This window comes from Lactuca virosa, chromosome 6 (assembly GCF_052849685.1).
Source record: "Lactuca virosa cultivar CGN04683 chromosome 6, Lactuca_virosa_CGN04683_v6, whole genome shotgun sequence".
NCBI lineage: Eukaryota > Viridiplantae > Streptophyta > Magnoliopsida > Asterales > Asteraceae > Lactuca > Lactuca virosa.
The window spans coordinates 91798506-91819455 of NC_136431.1; the positions used below are offsets into that span (position 1 = coordinate 91798506).

Consider the following 20950-nt stretch of genomic DNA (forward strand, 5'->3'; position numbering starts at 1 on the left):
CATGATGGAGTATTTTTGACGATAGATATGCAGCCCTAGCTGAGACTGCTGCCACAGTAGCTACAGCGGCAAGGGGAGGAGCTGGCCGAACATTTCAGTATCGGGACTTCGATAACATGAAGCCCCCTACTTCTGATGGGACTCAGGTCCTGATCGTAGCCATGAGGTAGCTATCCGACGTGGAGGGATGTTTATTCACATGTTCATGCCCTGCTGACCAGAAGGTCAGGTGTGCTCTGAACCTGCTGAGGTCCAGAGCAAAGGATTGGTGGAGGTTGATTACTGGATCATAGCCGGATGAGCAGCGCGTTGCGGTTACTTGGGATCGATTTTGGGATATGTTCCGTACCCGTTACGTCCCGTGGGTTGAGCGAGAGAGACTAGCGCAAGAGTTCTTGGACCTGCTATAGGATTAAGAGTCAGTGACGGAGATCACCCGAATGTTTACTGAGAGGGAGATGTTTTGCCCTGAGTTTGCTTCGGAGCAGGCTCAGATGGCCCGATATCTGAGCATGCTCAAGACGGACATCAGACAGTTCGTGTCCATGCAGAGATGTGATACCTTGCTAGAGTTACAGGAGGCCGCCAGGCGGCGTGAGTTGAAGATTGAGTTTCAACTGAGAGAGCAGAGACAGGCCCCGACGCAGTCACAGCCTACACCGAAACGATTTAGGGCCGCTGATTAACAAACAGGAGAGTCATAGGGGTCGTACTTGTGTAAAGTGCGGCAAAGTACATGATGGGGTTTGCCGATATTCTTCCGGATGCCACAAGTGTGGCAAGGGGGGTCACATCGCGAAGGATTGTAGGCAATAGACTCCAGGGGCTGGTGCCAGGCTTTGTTACCATTGTGAGCGGGTGGGCCATATGAAGGCCCAGTGTCCCCTACTAGCTGCCAGGCCGGCGCAGGCTCCATCGTCGGCTACCCTGAGGATTACCGGCGGGGGTCAGGGTAGAACAGAGCCTCCGAAGGCTCAAGGACACGCCTTCCAACTTACAGCCGAGGAGGCCAAGACAGTACCTGATGTGGTGACCGGTATGTCTTTTCTCCTATCTATTTGTTTATGATTGTATTATGAGCTTTCGTTTTCTTTATGCATACATTATTAGGACACAGGAGATGTTAGGTGGGATTTATTGTCAAGGGATTGTAGATGGTTAGGATCCAGAGATGCATTCGAGGATAAGGAGTTAGGATAGAGAATCGCCAGTTTAGGAAGAGCGGTTGTAATTCAGAAATTCAGAGGTCATCAGCGGGAATTCAGTTTTTCTTGAAGTTCGGTTACTTCGTATCGGGAGGATTATATTGCATGGGTTAACCCCTCTAAGGTCAAGTATGGTAATACTCGGTTGGGACGGTTAAGTCGCATATCAGCTTCGCCACCAGTGGGTAGTGGTTAGTGTCCCAAGTGGGGGAGAATTGGGAACTCTCAGATGAAGCATCAGCCATTGATGGTTTTGTTTAGTTGCCAGGGCTCGACAATACATTCAGCGTGGGTGTGGGGGCTATTTAGTGTATGTAGTGGATACGCGGGTCAGGGATCATTCCACGGAAGGTGGACGATCAACATGAGGTCCAGAGTTAGGCCGAGATTATAGTCTACGAATTGGATCAGGAGTTCGAAACCCCAAGTAGGGGAGAATTAACTATATGGGAGAGGGCACCAGGATGGGTCCACAGTTATGATCAACCGAGTTAGGGCGGTCCGGATAGACTACAGGACCATCGAGGCAAACCAGTAAGGCCAAAGGCCCGAAGAACAGTCCAGACAGGCTGAAGGCCCGGAGAGGTGGTCCAGACATGCTGAAGGTTCTGAGAGTGGTCCAGATAGGCTGAAGGCCCGGTGACGCGGTCCAGTCATACTGGAGACTCTGTATGTACTTTGTTAGGTTTATGTCGGGTATTGAGCATGTTGCTTGGGGACAACAACCCGTAGAACTATATATTATTTATGCTCGCTGATTATGGAATGCCCTTAAGGATTATCGGTGGTTATGTATGAGAGTCTGAAAACTCTTGGGGTAGCAACTTGTTCTATAAGTGGATAGTGTATGGTGAGGTTTCAGTACTATGACACTTGTTGATGTTGTGAAGGACATTGATTAGGCCTTCTTGGGCAATGGAGGAGGTGAGTATCTCCAGGATGGAGTGTTGGGCAACTGAAGTGGCGACATCAGTGTCGATAGGTTATCGGGAGCATTCCAGTCATGAGCTGAGGGCCGGAGAGGGCATACCAGACTCATGTTGTGGGCTCAGATACAATCCAGACCTATGTTGAGGACCATGTAAGGGTATTCCAGTCATAGGCTGTGGGCATAGAGATTGTGATGGTTATGTCTCTTGTTGGAGCGCGTTCAAAATGGATGTATTGTTGAGATTCCGGTGAGTTGTACTCAGTTGTGACTAATCATAGGATTGTGGATGAGACGCAAGGATAGATCCTTGGATCTCAAGTTATGTGTAGACCAGAGTTTTGTTCATGGAGGTATTCCAATCTAGGGTACTCCATCATGAGGATGATCGGACCCTATGATTGATTGGACCTGACATGTTTGGTATTCCAACCCGAGGGTTGATTGGGCCAAACATGTTTGTGATAAGAGGGTATTCCATCCTAGGGATGACTGAACCCGTCATAGGCATGCCTGGTATTCTAGCTCGAGGCTGATTGGGCCAGGAATGAGTATTCGTGTTTATTAGTGGGTTGATTACGTATGTTATTTCGGGAGCTGAAAGACGCATTATCCTGTCAGCACAAAAAGGGTTCACTTCAGGAAGAGGGAAAGTTGGGTTTCCGATACTTTGGATCATCAGGATTATTGTCAGGTTTGGCAAGGTGGCATATAGGTTAGACCTTCCGAAGAAGTTCAGTTAGATTCACATCACTTTTCACGTCTTGCAGCTACGAAAAGATGCATAATGGATGAGAAGACAGTTGTATCGCTGAGTGATATTCATGACTGAGATCACTTGAACTATGTAGGGAGACCGGTGACAACATCGGAAAGGATTCGAGTAGACTTGGGAGCCGCATTACAAGATGCGGGAGCATTATCCTGAATTGTTCACCGCAGCAGGCTTCGAGGACGAAGCCTAGTTCAAGTGGGGGAGAGTTGTAACATCCCAAGATTTTTCATTTATAGTCTCTAAGGATAGATGAGTGAAGCCATGAGAAGCCTAAGGGCTAAATTGCAATTTTGGGATCAGGAGGAGTACGTTGCGCGTACATAAGGGTATGCTGAGCGTACTAGGCACACCCTAGTACTCTGGGCGTACACTTGTGTACGCTGGGTGTACTCATGTCAGAAGGAAACCGTAATATTTAGGGTTTGAGTGCTATATAAACGTCCTTATGAGTTCAAAACCCTCCCTTACCTCAGCCTCCACAGTTTAGAGCCGTTTTCCCCAAAACCTAATCCTTTCCTTGAGTGTGTGAGCTTATAGAGTGTGTTTTGAGTAGTTGGATAAGAAGGTGTTGCAACAAGAAGTTGGAGAAGGAGATCAAGCTTGTAGATCTGAAGTTGCTTTGTGCCCTAGAAGCTCCAGGAGTTAAAAAGCTTCTAGCTTGGCAACTATTTTGAGTAGATCTTGTCTTGTTTAGTTTCTTGGCACTTTTCTTGTCCCAAAAACCCCAATATGGGGCATGATGCATTTTGGACATATTAAGCTGTCCTTCCAGACCCTAGAAAGGGTCCTAAGTGATAAAAATGATGTCCCAATAGCTGAATGTGTCCCATGCATGGAGTAAGAAGATCTTAATGGGTTAAGACCATGTTTTATGTAACGCCCGTGTTTCTAGGCTAGGCATTAATACGGACATAATAGTCTAGTTTAACCTTTGTAACTCATTTAGAAGAAATGAAAAGGAATTATGTGAATATTATGTGAAAATTATGTGTTTTATTCTTAATTATTAGGGTTTAAATAATTAAGAATAAAAATGAGCGTCAAAATTAATTATTAGATAAAGCAGATATCTATTAAGAAACCTGTAGTGGGCGTGACAATGATTACGGATATATAAAGAATGCCGAAATCCGAGTTATAACGAAGAAGTTATGACCTGTCGAAGTTTCGCGACAAAACCGGCACGGTGCCGAATGTCGTAAAAAGTGAGTTTTTGATAAACTACTTTTTGGCCTTAGTGATCTAAATGAAACTCGTAGTGTTCGTTAAACCGAGAGTAGGTATAAAAAGAACGCCCAAATCTGACTTCGTATGAGGAAGTTATGATTTTTCGAAGTTTCAGCTTAGCAGTAGACAGCTAAAAACTTGAATTTTAGATCGAGTGATTTTTAGCCGACACGACCTAAACGAGAATCGAAGGTCTCGTAAATAGTGGCACAACGGTAAAAAGTCTGACGAAAACGGACGTCGGATGAAGAAGTTATGAATTTTTAACGGATTTCCTGTCCCGGTCTGTTAAAAATAATAATATAAAAATTAAATTCAAAATTAGCCGACGAAGTCTAAACGAAAGTTGTAGAGCGTAATTTTACCTATGCGTGCATATAAAGAACGTAAAAAACGGAGCTCGTATGCGAAAGTTATGGATTTTAGAAGTGTTGGCGCGAAAACTGAGAAATTTCGCATAGGTGGCTTCAGCCACGTCACCTTCGCTGTATGAGTGCCACGTGTCCGAAATCAGTGAGTCATGCGAGCCACGTTGCAAAATTTTCTGAGTCATCCGAAGACGTGTCACGATCCTTCCGAGTCCGAAGCCGCGATCCACTAAGAATCTGACGCGTGCCCTTTGGTGCGTGTCCGAGCCTCGCAGAGGGTGCCACGTCCGAAGTCTCGGACCTAGACCTCGGTCCAATCAGAGGCTGCCACCGAGCCCTTCTCAGCCCTCGGATCCGAACCCTCGCATACTATAAATAGGAGGGTGCGAACCCTCCCGGCTAAAGTTAGAAAATTGCCAATTTTGGCCCCTTTTTCAATATTTTAGCTATTTTGACCTCCCCCGATGCCCCGAGATCATTTCCAACGCCCGGAACACGTCCCAGAGTGCCCGAGAAGCCCGGGAAATTTATTTTTTCGGTTTCGAGGCCCGACCCTTGCAGAGCTCGGTTTCTCATTAAAACTCCCGGTTTTATTAGAAACGATCGTTTTAGGCAACGAAGTGCTGCCCGGTTATCGTTAAATCATGTGAGTGTATAGTCACTTTCACCTTACACATATATATGAAGTATTTTCTTTAAAATACGTGCTATGTGTAATTATATTAATTGTTTAACTAAGGTGACTGTTGAATAGATGTTTTATACAAGTTTTAAACTGTATATGTATTTTTATCTACAAATATGTTGGGTAAAACATGGGTAGATAAATTAGATGATGTGTGATGAAATAAAAGTGATGAGAGATATTGATGTTTCAGATGATTTAGTCATCTAGCAGAGTATAGGCAACGGCCACAGACTATTTTAGATAGTCCAGTGGAACGTTAGCAGACTTGTAGTCGGTACGTATGTTTGAACTATATGTTCATAAGGTGTTCTTGAACTATATCTTCATTAGGTGTTTTTGAACTATGTGTTCATCTGTTAGTTCTTCTTTTTTGACACTATTACGTGTCGGGGTACGGGAGCGTACGGGAGTACTTTGTCAGTATTTTCCCTATACTTTTATTTTGAAGAGCTTTGGAGTTTTTGTTTCTTTTATGAAGTGATCGGACGAGCTTCATGAGTCAGTGATATAGATCAAGAGTTAAATAGTGGGTGTGTGATGAAAGGTGAGTTGGATAAATGAGATGATCAGTGATATAGATCATGAGTTGAGAGTGAGTGGTGAAATATGAGAAAAGCCCTTACCCAAACGTTGGCGTGAGTGGTGCAATATGAGAAAAGCCCTTACCCAAACGTTGACTCCGTCATTCAACAGAGTATGGATGACAACCATGGACTATTCTAGATGGTCTGTGGAACACTAGCAGGCTTGCAACCTGTAGGTGTTAATGAACTTGAGTGTTCATTCGTTGTTCTCTAGTCCCCTCATGGTTGCCTTTAGGGCTTGTATGGCTGAGGAAACCCCTTAGTATGTTCATCAGTTGTACTCTAAAAACCCATTGACATGTATTGCGGGGGGGGGGGGGGGGAACTCCAGTGGGAAATACCGTCGATGAATAAGAGCTATGGACTAGCACATGGCGACGATGTGACTTCGTGCCTATTTGACATAAATTGCTGAAGGAAAGCAATGTTGTCACCCCGGTGTTTGTCTTATTTGACATATATTGCAGAGGGAAGCAATGTTGTCACCTTGTTGGTTGTTTTATGTTAGGATGTCTTGTTTGACATAGATTGCTGAGGAAAGCAATGATGTCACCCCTTGTGAAAATCCTTAGGCTGGGTCCCTTGGGATAGTTGTTTTAGGGACGTAAAGTGAGGATAATGGGAATGGGTAATTAGGGTTATTTGGTTGATGAAATTAATAAATTTATTGTTGATTGAGAACTTAATAAGTTTATTATTTATTGTGGGTTGAAAACCCTATATGCTCACTAGGCTCCCAAGCCTGACCCACTCAGTTTAATTGTATCACAGGTATCGATACGAAGTTGCTTTACACTGAGAGATTAAGAGAGAAGTAGATCACTAGTGTAAATGAATGTAAGTTTTGTTTATGCTTATGTTTTTGTATTGACAATGACATCCCAATGGTTTAAGTGAATAAAATACATTTCTTCGGAAATGATTTGATAACATATTTATCATGTTTTATGGGAACAAATTCCGCAACACTTTTAATCAAATGATTACTCTGAAATTATTTCAAAAGCATAAATTAAACCGGTCTTTTCTGGCCGTGAATTTGGGGATGTCACAGTTGGTATCAGAGCATTATTAAGCGAACTAGGAATTTGTAGGATTTCTAGACTTAAACTTAGAATGCTAAGCGATGATTGTGAGATGAGTGTCTGCTATATTTTAGACACGAGCACAAGTTTATTTTAGGAAAGATGCCTAAAATGTTTTATGTGTTAAACATTTTATGTTATAGCTATAAGGATGCCTTATATGCTATTATTTGTTCGGATCTATGGTCTGTTGCCGACCGGATCTGGAAACTTTATGTGTTTAGGATTCTAAGTGTATGACTACGATATTAGAACTAGCATGTAAACGTTTCAAAGTATTGAGGAGATTTATACGTCTATCGTAAATAAAGCTTTCCTATCTTAAATTCTCGCCCAGTACACCGAACGTCTGCTTGGGTGTACAAAACGTTATGGTGAAGACTCGTAGAGAATTGAGTAGATGGAGGAAATGAAAAGCTTATGATAGTGAATGATACCTATCATAAGATATCATAAGAGTGGTATCTTGCCTTTAGAATATGTTTAATAACGGAACATTTAGAGGGGTACGGTATGTCTGAAGTACACCTCCGATTGGCAGGATGATGAATGGTTGGTGTAATTCTTGAAGTTGTCCCATCGTCTGGAATTTCCATCACCAACCAAGTTGAAGTAGAATTGATGATTGAAGATATGCATGGAAGAAGTCCTAGTAGAGTCTAGGAAAATTCTATGATTAATTGGACACATTCATATGTGTTAAATTGTTTTGTGATTTTAGGACTTGGGGACTGCGAGACAGTACTTGGGACGAGTATGAGTAGGTGTGAATAGTAGTAGAGATTTATACTACTGGAAGCACAGGACTCACACTTGGATCAGGAAAAGTCACAAGGTTACCAAGGAACTCGTAATTGATTCCGTCTTATTCTAGTCTGTCGTTACCATCGTTTCGGTAATGACTAAGAAGATGATTGTTATTCCGACCCTAGTGGTCATATCAAATCTAGTCCGACTACGATGAGTTTATTACGTGGTTCAAAGAACCAAGTTCGATGTAGCATTTGACTTAAGCCAGAAGATTGAAGTGAAAGATGATCAAAGCGATCAATAGAAGTATCGCGTTCATTGTTAAAGAAGTTGGGTTAGGTTGAGTTCTGACCCAAAGGGATAAAGTGATAGTGTATGCATTGAGGCAATTGAAAGGGACATGAAAAGAACTACCCCACTCATGATCTGGAGTTGGCAGTGGTAGTATTCGCCTTAAAGATAGGGAGGCACTATCTGTACGGTACTAAGTGCAAACTTTTCACTGATTATAAGAGTCTTCAAAATCTCTTTAATCAGAAGGAATTGAACATGAGGCAACGACGCTGGCTAGAACTATTCAAGGACTAGACTGTGAGATACTATACCACCCTGGTAAAGTAAATGTTGTTGCTGATACTCTCAGTCAGAAGGTAAATCTTGAAAAGAAAAGGCCAAGAGCGTTGAGAATTGAAGTTGTCTCGACAATTGTGGAAAGTATAAAGAAAGCTCAGAAGGAAGCTTTAGAGAAAAATGACCGAAAGGAGGAACGTTTGGGAAAAACGTTGGTGTTTGATACAAACGGGCAAGGATTGAAGGTATTCAAAGATAGGATTTGGGTACCTAAGACGGGAGGAGTAAGAGGTCTTCTGATGGAAGAAGCTCACAAAACCATGTACTCGATTCATCCCGGCAGTACGAAAAAGTATAAGGATCTAAAACCCTATTACTGGTGGCCGACGATGAAGCTCGATGTTGCTAAGTATGTGGCCGAGTGTGTAACTTGTGCTAGGGTTAAGGCACAACATCAGAAACTGTATGGGAGTTTAGAACCTTTACCGGTACCCATGAGTAAATGGGAGGACATTACCATGGATTTTGTAACTAAACTGCCCAGAACAAGGAACGGTCACGACATGATTTGGGTGGTCATAGATCGCTTCACTAAGAGTGCGCATTTCATAGCAGCCAACGGGAAATGGTCTATGGATAAACTTGCGAATTCTTACGTGAAGAAAATTGTGAGGCTTCATGGTGTTCCGTTAACGATTGTATCCGATCGTGATAGCCGTTTTACCTTAAGGTTTTGGAGAAGTCTACAAGAGGAATTGGGTACCAAGTTATGTTTGAGTACAGCTTACCATCCACAAATCGATGGTCAAAGCGAACGAACAATTCAAACGTTGGAGGATATGCTGAGGGCATGTACCTTGGAATTCCAAGGTAACTGGGATGAACACTTACCTCTAGTAGAATCTTCCTATAATAATAGTTTCCACTGAAGCATCAAGATGGCACCTTATCACGCTTTGTATGGGGAAAAGTGTCGAACGCCGTCATGTTGGCTGGAAGCTGAGGAAAAGCAGTTTATGGGACTTGAAATAGTCCATCAGACTACTGAGAAGTTGAAAGTGATTAGGGAAAAGATGTTAGCTGCTCAAGAGAGCTATGCTGACAAGAAAAGATAACCGATATCATTCGAAGTTGGAGATTCGGTTTTACTTAAAGTCTCGCCGTGGAAGGGACTTATAAGATTTGGTAAAAAGGGGAAAATTGAGTCCAAGGTTTATTGGACCATTTAAAGTTCTTCTGAGGATCGGCAATCAAGCTTACAAGCTAGAATTACCGGAAGAACTAGAGGGTATTCATAACACCTTCCATGTGTTTTATTTGAGAAAGTTCATGGGAGATGTGTCCGACATAATTCCCATTTCTGAATTAAGGTTGGATGAAAACAAGAGGTTAATTGAAGAACCTGAGGCAACCGTTGATCGTAAGACTAAAAAGTTGTGACGCAAGATGGTCGATTTAGTGCTTGTGCGTTGGAAACATACGAATGGGCCAAATCTCACATGGGGAAAAACGGAGAGTGACATGATGAGTCGCAACCCGTATTTGTTTGCTGATGTGTGATTCTGGGGACGGAATCATTCTAAGGGGGAGAGAATTGTAACGCCCGTGTTTCTAGGCTAGGAATTAATCTGGACATAATAGTCTAGGTTATCCTTTGTAACTCATTTAGAAGAAATGAAAAGGAATTATGTGAAAATTATGTGTTTTATTCTTAATTATTAGGGTTTAAATAATTAAGAATAAAAATGAGCATCAAAATTAAATATTAGATAAAGCCGATATCTATTAAGAAACCTGTAGTGGGCGTGACAAGGATTGCGGATATATAAAGAATGCCGAAATCCAAGTTATAACGAAGAAGTTATGACCTGTCGAAGTTTCGCGACAAAACCGGCACGGTGCCAAATGTCGTAAAAAGTGAGTTTTTGATAAACTACTTTTTGGCCTTAGTGATCTAAACGAAACTCGTAGTGTTCGTTAAACCGAGAGTAGGTATAAAAAGAACGCCCAAAACTGACTTCGTATGAGGAAGTTATAATTTTTCGAAGTTTCAGCTTAGCAGTAGACAGCTAAAAACTCGAATTTTAGATCGAATGATTTTTAGCCGACACGACCTAAACGAGAATCGAATTTCTCGTAAATAGTAGCACAACGGTAAAAAGTCTGACGAAAACGGACGTCGGATGAAGAAGTTATGAATTTTTAACGGATTTCCTGTCCCGGTCTGTTAAAAATAATAATATAAAAATTAAATTCAAAATTAGCCAACGAAGTCTAAACGAAAGTTGTAGAACATAATTTTACCTACGCGTGCATATAAAGAACGTCAAAAACGGAGCTCGTATGCGAAAGTTATGGATTTTAGAAGTTTTGGCGCGAAAACCGAGAAATTTCGCATAGGTGGCTTCGGCCACGTCACCTTCGCTGTATGAGTGCCACGTGTCCGAAATCAGTGAGTCATGCGAGCCACGTGGCGAAATCTGCTGAGTCATCCGAAGACGTGTCGCGATCCTTCCGAGTCCGAAGCCGCGGTCCACTAAGAATCTGACGCGTGTCCTTTGGTGCGTGTCCGAGCCTCGCAGAGGGTGCCACGTTCGAAGTCTCGGACCTAGACCTCGGTCCAATCAGAGGCTGCCACCGAGCCCTTCGCACACGCAACCCACATGGCCTCACTCCGGATCTGCTGACGCGTGGAGGCTTCTCAGCCCTCAAATCCGAACCCTCGCATACTATAAATAGGAGGGTGCGAACCCTCCCGGCTAAAGTTAGAAAATTGGCAATTTTGGCCCTTTTTCAATATTTTAGCTATTTTGACCTCCCCCGATGCCCCGAGATCATTTCCAACGCCCGGAACACGTCCCGGAGTGCCCGAGAAGCCCGGGAAATTTATTTTTTCGGTTTCGAGGCCCGACCCATGCAGAGTTCAGTTTCTCAATAAAACTCCCGGTTTTATTAGAAACGATCGTTTAGGCAAAGAAGTGCTGCCCGGTTATCGTTAAATCATGTGAGTGTATAGTCACTTTCACCTTACACATATATATGAAGTATTTTCTTTAAAATACGTGCTATGTGTAATTATATTAATTGTTTAATTAAGGTGACTGTTGAATAGATGTTTTATACAAGTTTTAAACTGTATATGTATTTTTATCTACAAATATGTTGGGTAAAACATGGGTAGATAAATTAGATGATGTGTGATGAAATAAAAGTGATGAGAGATATTGATGTTTAAGATGATTTAGTCATCTAGCAGAGTATAGGCAACGACCACAGACTATTTTAGATAGTCCAGTGGAACGTTAGCAGACTTGTAGTCGGTACGTATGTTTGAACTATATGTTCATAAGGTGTTCTTGAACTATATGTTCATTAGGTGTTTTTGAACTATGTGTTCATCTGTTAGTTCTTCTTTTTTGACACTATTACGTGTCGGGGTACGGGAGCGTACGGGAGTACTTTGTCAGTATTTTCCCTATACTATTATTTTGAAGAGCTTTGGAGTTTTTGTTTCTTTTATGAAGTGATCGGACGAGCTTCATGAGTCAGTGATATAGATCATGAGTTAAATAGTGGGTGTGTGATGAAAGGTGAGTTGGATAAATGAGATGATCAGTGATATAGATCATGAGTTGAGAGTGAGTGGTGAAATATGAGAAAAGTCCTTACCCAAACGTTGGCGTGAGTGGTGCAATATGAGAAAAGACCTTACCCAAACGTTGACTCCGTCATTCAACAGAGTATGGATGACAACCATGGACTATTCTAGACGGTCTGTGGAACACTAGCAGTCTTGCAACCTGTAGGTGTTAATGAACTTGAGTGTTCATTCGTTTTTCTCTATTCCCCTCATGGTTGCCTTTAGGTCTTGTATGGCTGAGGAAACCCCTTAGTATGTTCATCAGCTGTACTCTAAAAACCCATTGACATGTATTGCGGGGGGGGGGGGGGGGACTCCCGTGGGAAATACCGTCGATGAATAAGAGCTATGGACTTAGCATATGGAAAACCTATTGACATGTATTGCGGGGGGAACTCCCGTGGGAAATACCGCCGATGAATAAGAGCTATGGACTAGCACATGGCGACGATGTGACTTCGTGCCTATTTGACATAAATTGCTGAAGGAAAGCAATGTTTTCAGCCCGGTGTTTGTCTTATTTGACATATATTGCAGAGGGAAGCAATGTTGTCACCTTGTTGGTTGTTTTATGTTAGGATGTCTTGTTTGACATAGATTGCTGAGGAAAGCAATGCTGTCACCCCTTGTGAAAATCCTTAGGTTGGGTCCCATGTGATAGTTGTTTTAGGGACGTAAAGTGAGGATAATGAGAATGGGTAATTAGGGTTATTTGGTTGATGAAATTAATAAATTTATTGTTGATTGAGAACTTAATAAGTTTATTATTTATTGTGGGTTGAAAACCCTATATGCTCACCAGGCTCCCAAGCCTGGCCCACTCAGTTTAATTGTATCACAGGTATCGATACGAAGTTGCTTTACACTGAGAGATTAAAAGAGAAGTAGATCACTAGTGTAAATGAATGTAAGTTTTGTTTATGCTTATGTTTTTGTATTGACAATGACATCCCAATGGTTTAAGTGAATAAAATACATTTCTTCGGAAATGATTTGATAACATATTTATCATGTTTTATGGGAACAAATTCCGCAACACTTTTAATCAAATGATTACTCTGAAATTATTTCAAAAGCATAAATTAAACCGGTCTTTTCTGGCCGTGAATTTGGGGATGTCACAGTTTAAGAACTTTCTGGACTTCCAAAGTCTTAAAGTTCAAGACTTTATGAATCTTAGGCACATTTGGTCGATGGATCTGAAATTTGGGCTTAAGTGCTTAAGCCATTAAGCACTTATGAGAGTTTTGGTTAAGATGATAGGACCGTAGTATGTTGTCTCTATAGACTGTTATATGGTTATCCGATATAGGTGCACATGTTTGAGTGGTTATGGGCATTCCAACCCGATGGTTGTGGGCCGAGAGTATTCCATCCCGAGGATGATTGGACTCGTAGTATAATTGCATTCCAACCCGATGGTTGTGGGCCGAGAGTATTCCATCCCGAGGATGATTGGACTCATAGTATATTGGCATTCCAACCCAATGGTTGTAGGCCGAGAGTATTCCATCCCGAGGATGATTGGACTCGTAGTATATGGGCATTCCAACCCGATGGTTATGGTCCTGGGGTATTCCAACCCGATGGTTGATTGGACCCATAGTATGTTGGCATTCTAACCCGATGGTTGATTGAGCCCATAGTATGTTGTTTCTTATTGGATGTGTATTGTTGTGTGTATGGGTATTTTGGAGGTAACTTACTAATCCTTTGAGCTTACATTTATCGATTATTGTTTCAGGTATAGTGGATGACCACGGGAAGGCGAAGGCGTAACCGTACACTTCCTCGATTTATGATTATGATTTCTGGGAACTCTGATGTTTAAACTATTTTGAAAACAAATTGTAATAATTGAATGGTTTTAAATGTTTTAAAAAGTTTTAAATTGGCTCGAATTTTATGGATGTTACAGCCCAAGAAGAAGTTATTACCTTATGATGAGTACAAGAAAGCCAAAGAAGAGAAATATGAACAAAGAGGAAGAGGCTTTTACTAACGAGAGGAACCAGCTCCTGAAAAGAAACCCGATTTCGAGTCAATGCTTACCTGTTTTGATGCTGCATCCGAAAAAAGGCATGAGGAAATCAAGGCAGCAATTAGAGAGCAACAAACTATAATGAGGGAACATCAAAATCTACTCAGAAATCAGCAAGCTTCAATCTTGAACATTGAAAAACAACTTGGGAAACTAGCTAAGCAAATCAATGAAAGATCACCGGGAGGACTTCTAGGAAATACCGAACAGAACCCGAAGGGAGCCCACATCCAAGCTATAACGACCAAAAGTGGGAAAATTATCAATCATCTGACTCCCATTGACAGAAACAACCCGGACGTTGAGCAGGAAAGTCGAGAAGAAAGTGAAAGAAAAGAAACTGAACAGTCGCCACGACGTAGTACGGATGCCACGACGTGGCAAGATTCTGAAAAGAAAAATTATGAACCCGTTAAGTCATACCGCCGACCGTTTCCCTTCCCGAGTAGAGCAATCCAAGAAAAGAATGCAGAAGACTACCGGAAGTTCTTAGATCATATCAAGTCCCTTGAAATCAACATTCCATTCCTTGAAGCCTTGGCCGAAATGCCAAAATATGCTAAGTTTCTCAAGGACCTCTTAGCAAACCACAAGAAAATGGAGGGATTATCAAAGGTGGTTTTAAATGAAACTTGCTCCGCTGCAATGCTAAACATGCTACCGAAGAAGATGGGTGATCCAGGAAGCATAACTTTACCGTGCCAATTCGGAAATCTAGCCACTAGTCATGCTCTAGCCGACTCGGGAGCAAGTGTTAATTTGATGCCTTATTCGTTCTTCAAGAAGCTTGATCTCCCCGAACCAACACCGGTCCGCATGGTCATCCATTTAGCCAACAAGACTATGACCTTTCCAAGAGGTATATGTGAAGACTTACTAGTAAAAGTTGACAAGTTTGTTTGTCCCACAGATTTTATTGTTTTAGACATGGAGGAAGATGAACAAGTTCCGATCATCCTTGGAAGGCCCTTCTTGAGCACCGCCCAAGCCTTAGTCGATATTAGAGAGTCCAAACTCACTCTCCGAGTTGGAGAAGAAGCAGTCACTTTTGGAGTTAATCGAGCAATCCAACATTCAAGGATAAGTGACGATACGGATTTTTCGGTCGATGTGTTTGATGAATTACTTGAAAAAGAGCTAAGAGGGTGGAAAGAAAAAGAGACCGAGGATACATGGTGCTAGGAGAAGATGATTTTGATGTTGAACTAGATATACAAGAGTTAGAGAAACTTCTGGAAGAAAGTGAGTACAATGAAGTGAAGAAAGAGGCAGAAGAAGCAACACGACGTGCCACTAGCAACATGTAGTGGTCATCCAATTTATCCCAATCAGACAATAAAAACTGCGACAACACGACGTGGTAGGAGGCCCACGTCGTGGTTGTTGGGTTTTGAGCATTCTAACACTCCTATGGTGTACATGCAACCTTATAAACCTTGGATCTATGTTTTCTCTATTATACATGAAAATATTAACTATTCCAAGGTTTCATCCTAACTAGCATATTATGAAGCACCTATACTACAAAGTTCTAGTTAGATGACATACCTTTTGATGTAGCTTGATGTCTTCAAGCTTTAAGAACTTAGCCCCAATAGTGTGGAAGCCTCAAGGGGAATCACAAATCACCAAAACACCTTGGAAAACCTTTAGAGAATATGGATACTTGGCTCACACTATGAAATCGGTTATTGCCCTCTTTAGTGTATCCACACTAGCCACTAGCATAATTTCATGAACCATAAGACCCTTTATATAGTGTGGAGGATTAGGGTTAAACCCTAATACCCATGACCTTTCATTTCCTAGGATCCATGGGTTAAAGCTCCATGGGCTATCCATGAAGACTTAGCCCAACCTAAATGAACTTGGCCCACTACACATATATATATATCTAAGAGTCCATATTTAATTAGTTCCTTTTGATCACTTAATTAATTATAAATTAATTCTTGATCAATACTAATTAAATAATATGATTATATATTAATATATTAGAACTTATAATATATTAATATAAATCATAAATATACTATTCTCAAAAGACTATCCATATAAATTGTGTCGGTTAAGTGCAACCCAAATGGACCATGCCGGGTCGGGTCAAGTACATACCAAATATAGTTATGGACTTAGATATTAATCCAACAGTCTCCCACTTGGATAAGTCTAAAACTATTATTGAGTATGACTTCAAAAACCAACTGGCAATCGTAGCTCTTAAAGCCGCTGTCGAACTCTGATCTTGTCAACGAACTCTGACCTTTGTCAATGACTTGTCCATTAGATAAGGGATCATATATTCCTCGATTCTAGATATCATATGGACTGAGACATGGATTATAATCATTCTCTCTGTCCATTTGTTGTTTCCCGATTTCTGATTTATGACGACTGACTCATTGAACAAATCAAATCAGTCCTGGCTTGGCCAAGCACTCACATGTGTCATCACTAAATCATCGAGGGGCCCACAGATATCGCTTTTATCCCGAAGATAAAAGGAATGGATAAACTTTGACTCATATGGCTTGTTCTACTACTTGTTGAATCATACACAAAGGCACGTTTTATAACATCGAGTTACCGAATGCGTTTTCGTGCAATCAATGTACAACAAACTCATAGTAACAACTCATATCTCTAGGTTTGAAGAATATAAGATATTATCGTCTCATGATCACTCGTGATAAAATCCACGAATTGATTCAAATGAGCGCGGGTTGAATCCAATACTCAGAACTTATAAGCACTCATGAGTGTAGTAGCACAACTTTGTCCACCAACTTGGACCTCTACAAGCCAACCGATGACAGTCTTGATTCATATCTACTTCCAACATATAACCGACTGTGGATGGTTTGAATAACTTAGTCAATCCGGTAGAATAACCTAGTTATTATGGAAGTCAAAACATGCAAAGTGAAACACAAGAATAAATGAATCAAATATGGTATCAAACCCTATGAATATAAATAAACACTTTTATTTATCACCATACTGATTACTCATTATTCATAGTTTCGGTTTTATCAACTTTATACTTGACTTAAAAACACTAGTTGTCCCATGCTCCAAGCATGTACACTATGTTTTTCTTAAACAATAGCTTTGCCATACACCAAGTATGCACTCTATGTTTGTCTATGATCCTTACCTTGTGAAATAAACCAATTGAACATAATTTCAATGATTCTAATTTCACACTCCCAAATCCTTATCGAAAAATGTGAGAATTTCAAATTCCTATCATTTATCGAAATCTGTTTAGATTTTAAACTTATATGCACTGACCCACCTGTAATGAATATGTACAAAGTCACAAAGACTTGTCAACAGTCATTATAAGGTATTCCAATGGAGATCAACTCCATGGAAACTAAGCCTCATATTCAAAGTACATTGCTTTGGACATGCTTCTTGCATTAAGTTTTCTAATCTTACACAGATAACTTCCACCTATGGAGACAACTCCATATTCTCATTTTGACTATCACTTCTGAATAAGAGATGCCTCTTTTCAGAATATGTCAATATGGTCCTTCCAAAATTAGCACTATACTTCCAACTGTCCCTGAGCAACCAATCTTTGGTAAACCTCAGATTGTCCTCGACAATTGCTTAATCATTTTAGTCATATCCAATTCTAGACCTTTACCCTTCTTAATGCCTCTGGGCATTTGGAAAAATTTAGAAATGACAAATATTATAGCACATGCAATCGATCCTGTACCCAAAGCAAATGGTACACGATTCATGATGTCTCACATAAAGACATGATTCTAGACCAGTCTTTTGCTACAATATTTTTATTTGCCATGTTTTCAAAATTTGACTATGAAGAGGGATGCCGTAATCATAATCGAATTTTGAGAACGCAATATATAGAATTTCCTTAAGTTGAACCAATCCAACATGAAATTCATATATGTATTCTTGACTAAAGATGATTAAGGTCTCAATCTAAGCCTTTAGAACTGAAATGAAGTATATCCTCTCCCTTAATTATAGCAAAACAACTTTTTCAATCCCTGCAGCCTCACGAATTGAAACTTTTGTTTTCTATAATTAACATTGCTAACTTGCAGCACTAACAATAATTATCATGCTCCCACTAACATGATGATTATTAGCATAACACTTATGCTCCCACTAGCTTTGACATGTACTCAGAAATCAGCTGGACTTCTAGAAATCAATACTTTAATGATTTTCTTACCAAAGTTCAGATTTCTGATACGAGATGCTTTGATAAAACTTTATCAAAATCATACACCTTTCCTTAGATAGCATGCATGTGTGTTTAAACAATTTCAGAACTATGAAAAGGGATGCTGTAATCATAGTCTCAATTGTTTAGACCTTTTGCCATCTGCTTCAAATCTACTTGGTGGAAGTGTTTCCTCACCATCATTTTCATGAATCGGAGAGAAACCTTATGACCCTTAGATTTTATGGTGTATGTGTTCTTATCAATGTGAATCCTCAAAACCATAGTCACAAGACAATGATAATGACAAATCCAAACTCATATGGACTGAACTTATGCAATCTTAACTTCTTGCCACCTGGCAGTACAGGGCCTGCCATTGCTTCCAAGTTGTTATGCAACCAATTGAGAACTTTCAGAACTCCTATGCAAAGCCAACTTTAACTAGAATGGGCACAGAATATGTCAACACGATAGGTTATAAACCTCAAGTCGTGTGCTGGTGAAGAACCTCAAGTTTTATTCTTGATTAGTTCTTGACATTCTTTTTAGGATCTTTAAGACTCCCACTGTCCTCTTGACATATAAGACTATCTTGCCAAATATTCAAGAGATAGTGCGGATTCTTTATCAAGACAAACACTTCACACAATTGGCCTTAGTTGGTCTTTGTTTTATCCAAAACATCACAACTTACCAATTTCAAATGTACAAGAGTAGGACACTTTTACTCTTACATTTGACAAGTGTTTTAAACCTTTCTTTAAGATATGTCACTCAAGTTACAATCTTGGAGTATGACTCTAAGAATTGTTTTGGAACGAAGTATGACTCATCTTCCTGATCTAACCATTTCAACAATTCATGACTCCTCTTCTTAGTCATAAGAATGCACTAAGATGACCTTTAGAGGACTAATTGTGATATGATTTCTAAATCATTAAGATGATCACAAACATGATACTAAAGTACTCTCCCATCTTTTCAGATTTGAGAAACTTTTATCTTTCTGCCTAATTTGATTCTTCCCATTCGTTCTGCCATACATTGAGACTTTTCCAATGTTTCAGAATTATACTTAAACTTGTAAGTATAACCATATTTACTAAACTTTAGTAAATCAAATAGTCTTAACGAGCTTTGTGGTGGACATGACCAGTGCACAAGAATGTGTACTCAATCCCTTTAGTCCTTCACTTGACTCACACATCCATGTGAACAAGTAATTAGTCTTGATTTTCCAATGCTTGAAAGTTCTCATTCATCATACTATTCAACTTGCATGATTCCAAGTTTCGGTCCAATTGAAACTTGGGCGATGAGGAACTTTCCTGATTTGGTAAATTTAGACATTACCACAAATGAAAGAATCAAATCCATTTTCCAATATTGCTGTCAGTGGAATCATATAAGCAACAATTTTCCACAAATGCCATTGTATGGATACTTCAAATAAATAAAATTAAACAATTTTTCTTTTATTTTAAAACTTTGCGGAAAAACTTATCCTTACAATCCACATGGAAAATTGTTGTTATCTATTCCTTAGCAATATATCATAACTTCTTAAGCAACTGCTCAAAATTCTGATGCGATCGAAATCCACCTTCGCGATCAGAATCAACATATACTTCCTTTAAGATTTCTCTCTATTCTTTGATTCTTAAAACATCAACATGTGACCCAGTCACATCATGTAATGAGGATCTCAGAATAGAACTTAACAGAGTTAGATAATGGGCTCTACCTGATGTAGAGTCAAACTTATTGACTTTAACATCCTTAGGTAAATTTGGCAGCTTTGCAATCAACGCCCCTTCCTTTGGCAAAATAAACATATGGACCCTTTGGTAATGAGACTATCTCAGACTTAGCCTTTCTCTTTACCATTTGGTCAACCTAGTTGACTATGGTTAATCCCTTTCCTTGGGAAGAGAAGGCTTTTCTAGATATCCAATGTTACCATTGTCAATGTCCATGGTAGTTTGGGAAGTTGATCTACTAATCAAATCCACTCTCCCAGTGCTCCAAATTATTGCTGATTCAGCAGCACCAAGCAAATAGATAAGATCATTAAGGGTCATGTCATAGTCTGTTTCATAGTAGTCCCAAAGGAACTCACTATGTGACTTAGAAAGTGATTGAACATCCAACTTTCTCAAGACTTTGACACCTAACTCTCCCGGCTTGTTAATATGTGACTTCATCTCTAAGATGTGATCACACATAGACCTTGCTTTCCATTAGGGCTTGAGTGACCTTGAACTTGTGGGTTAGGGAGAATAATTGGAGGAGGTGGAGGAAGTAAAGTTCCAAGAGATTTAGGAGGATCATAAATGTCTGAACCAGACATCTTTTTGGGAGATATTCAAGATAGTTGATCTAAAGTCCTTAATATAACACCCAATATGAAATATTAAGGCTAGGACCCAGCAAACTATTTTATAACTTGGAAAAGGGATGCCGTAATCCAAGCTATAAAATATTTGAAGGTAGGTGAATGACGATTCACCAATTTCCACTAAGATAAACGAAATGTATTATTAGGTTTTAATTGGTTTTGAAACTCCTAGATTCTTTTGAGATTCATTGAACTTTTCAAAGGCATGTTTCAATCTCGAGTGTGCCCTTCAGGTTTTGTGACTGGGATGCCGAGGATCACAAAACAAGGTGTGAATAACCATGCAAATATACTTGGTACCCTTAATATTTACCCCTCAATCGATGTGCCTGTTAACCACACACGCTCCACCGATACTATGATAAACATTAAGTTACCCTTTGCCTACCTTGTTAAATCAAGCTAGTGTGCCGGTTAACCACACACGCTCCACTAACTGACTTAAGCAAAGTGCAAAGTGTAATTTCATGGGTTAGCA

At 40.3% G+C, this 20950-nt stretch overlaps 1 protein-coding gene across 1 annotated transcript; it reads left to right on the forward strand.

The window, feature by feature from the left end:
- Positions 1-13864: 13864 nt before the first annotated feature.
- LOC145121744 (uncharacterized) lies at positions 13865-15043 on the forward strand. The gene has a single exon (XM_079057446.1). The coding sequence runs from the start codon at positions 13865-13867 to the stop codon at positions 15041-15043; it is 1179 nt and encodes a 392-aa protein (XP_078913572.1).
- The last annotated feature ends 5907 nt before the right edge of the window (positions 15044-20950 follow it).